The 1260-nt window shown below is 32.5% G+C and overlaps 1 protein-coding gene across 2 annotated transcripts in view; it reads left to right on the top strand.

The window, feature by feature from the left end:
* The window catches only part of ncf4 (neutrophil cytosolic factor 4), a 19992-nt gene extending 19307 nt beyond the window's left edge, over positions 1 to 685 (top strand). For both annotated transcript variants that reach the window (XM_016528026.1, XM_016528025.1), the window contains one exon: positions 104 to 685. In XM_016528026.1, coding sequence (XP_016383512.1) covers positions 104 to 311 — 208 coding nt within the window. In that variant the 3' untranslated portion in view covers positions 312 to 685. The remainder of the gene's footprint in view (positions 1 to 103) is intronic.
* Positions 686 to 1260: the final 575 nt, after the last annotated feature.

The raw sequence follows: 1260 nt of genomic DNA, 5'->3' as shown, positions 1-1260 counted from the left end.
ACACAACATGGAGGCCTCAAATTGCATTATACTAATTATATTTGCACTTTTCTGTGACCTCTAAACTACTACGCAATTAGTTTCTCTCTGTTTCCCCCCTCAGGGGCGTCTTTCAAGTGGAAGATATTGCTTTGAACTACCGGGACCCCGAGGGTGATCTGATACGGATATTAGACGATGAAGACATCGCTTTCATGGTGCAAGAGAGCAAACAGACGGGGTCAAAGGTCAAACGACCCGTGAATCAGTTTCCCTGGGAGCTGCTGGTCACGCATGCCAAAGATCTGACCGTCTACAACACCGAGTATTAAAACCAGCGCTTTTCTGGACCTCGACATGTTCCTCGTCATTTGCACATTGATTGTTAGTTTAATTGGTTTTCAAATTGAAAACAATTTTTGGTTATTAAAGGGATAGTTCACCCAAAAATGACAATTGTGTCATTATTTACTCACCCTTGAATCGTTCATGACTTTTGAGGCAGAATCAGTTGGTCCAGTTCACAAAATCGGTCTGACTGATTCATTTATGAATCAAAGTGATTCGGTTCTCAGTTCACTGATTCACTGATTCACTGATTCACTGATCTGGTAACAACGGATCACAGATCGCAGGAAGGGAAGATAATCAGTGAATAATAACAACTTCATTGTCCAAAACATTATTAAATGACCTCAGACTAGTGTTATCATTAATATACTATTATATTGTTTATAGAGAGATAGATTAGATTTTTCATGTGATCTGTTTTCACTTTTTTTAAGTGCATGTTAAAATGTGTCTTTATAAATTTGATTAATTTTTACTTAATAGTTTGTTTATTTAGTTTTAGTTGTTTTAGCATTTCAATTTAAACTAAACCAAAATAAGAAATGTAGCCTTGACAACTAAATAAAAATGTTTGTGTTTTCTTGTATTTTATATCTTGTATTTTATTATTTTATTTAGTTATTTTTTTGTTTGTCTGTTTGTTTAGCTTTAGTTGTTTTAGTATTTCAAGTTAAAATAAACAAACCTAAGAAATGTAGCCTGGCAACTAGCTGAAATTTAAAAAAAGTTTCATTTTATTTTATTTTATTTTTCAATATTAATTTTATTTCAAGTAACAAGAACATTTTTATGTTTTTAATTTTAGTTGTAATTAGCTATAATAACCCTGTCTCAGATTATTACAATAACTCATACAAGTCATATGTAAATAAGACTGTTTGTTGCTGCTTTTGTGGCCTTTTTGAAGCTACACTCTTAAAAATAAAGGTG

The sequence above is a fragment of the Sinocyclocheilus rhinocerous genome, unplaced genomic scaffold (genome assembly GCF_001515625.1).
Source record: "Sinocyclocheilus rhinocerous isolate Xijiao unplaced genomic scaffold, SAMN03320098_v1.1 scaffold1292, whole genome shotgun sequence".
NCBI classification, from domain to species: domain Eukaryota; kingdom Metazoa; phylum Chordata; class Actinopteri; order Cypriniformes; family Cyprinidae; genus Sinocyclocheilus; species Sinocyclocheilus rhinocerous.
Note: the sequence above shows the minus strand (reverse complement) of the source record. Positions and strands in the feature narration are given on the sequence as shown.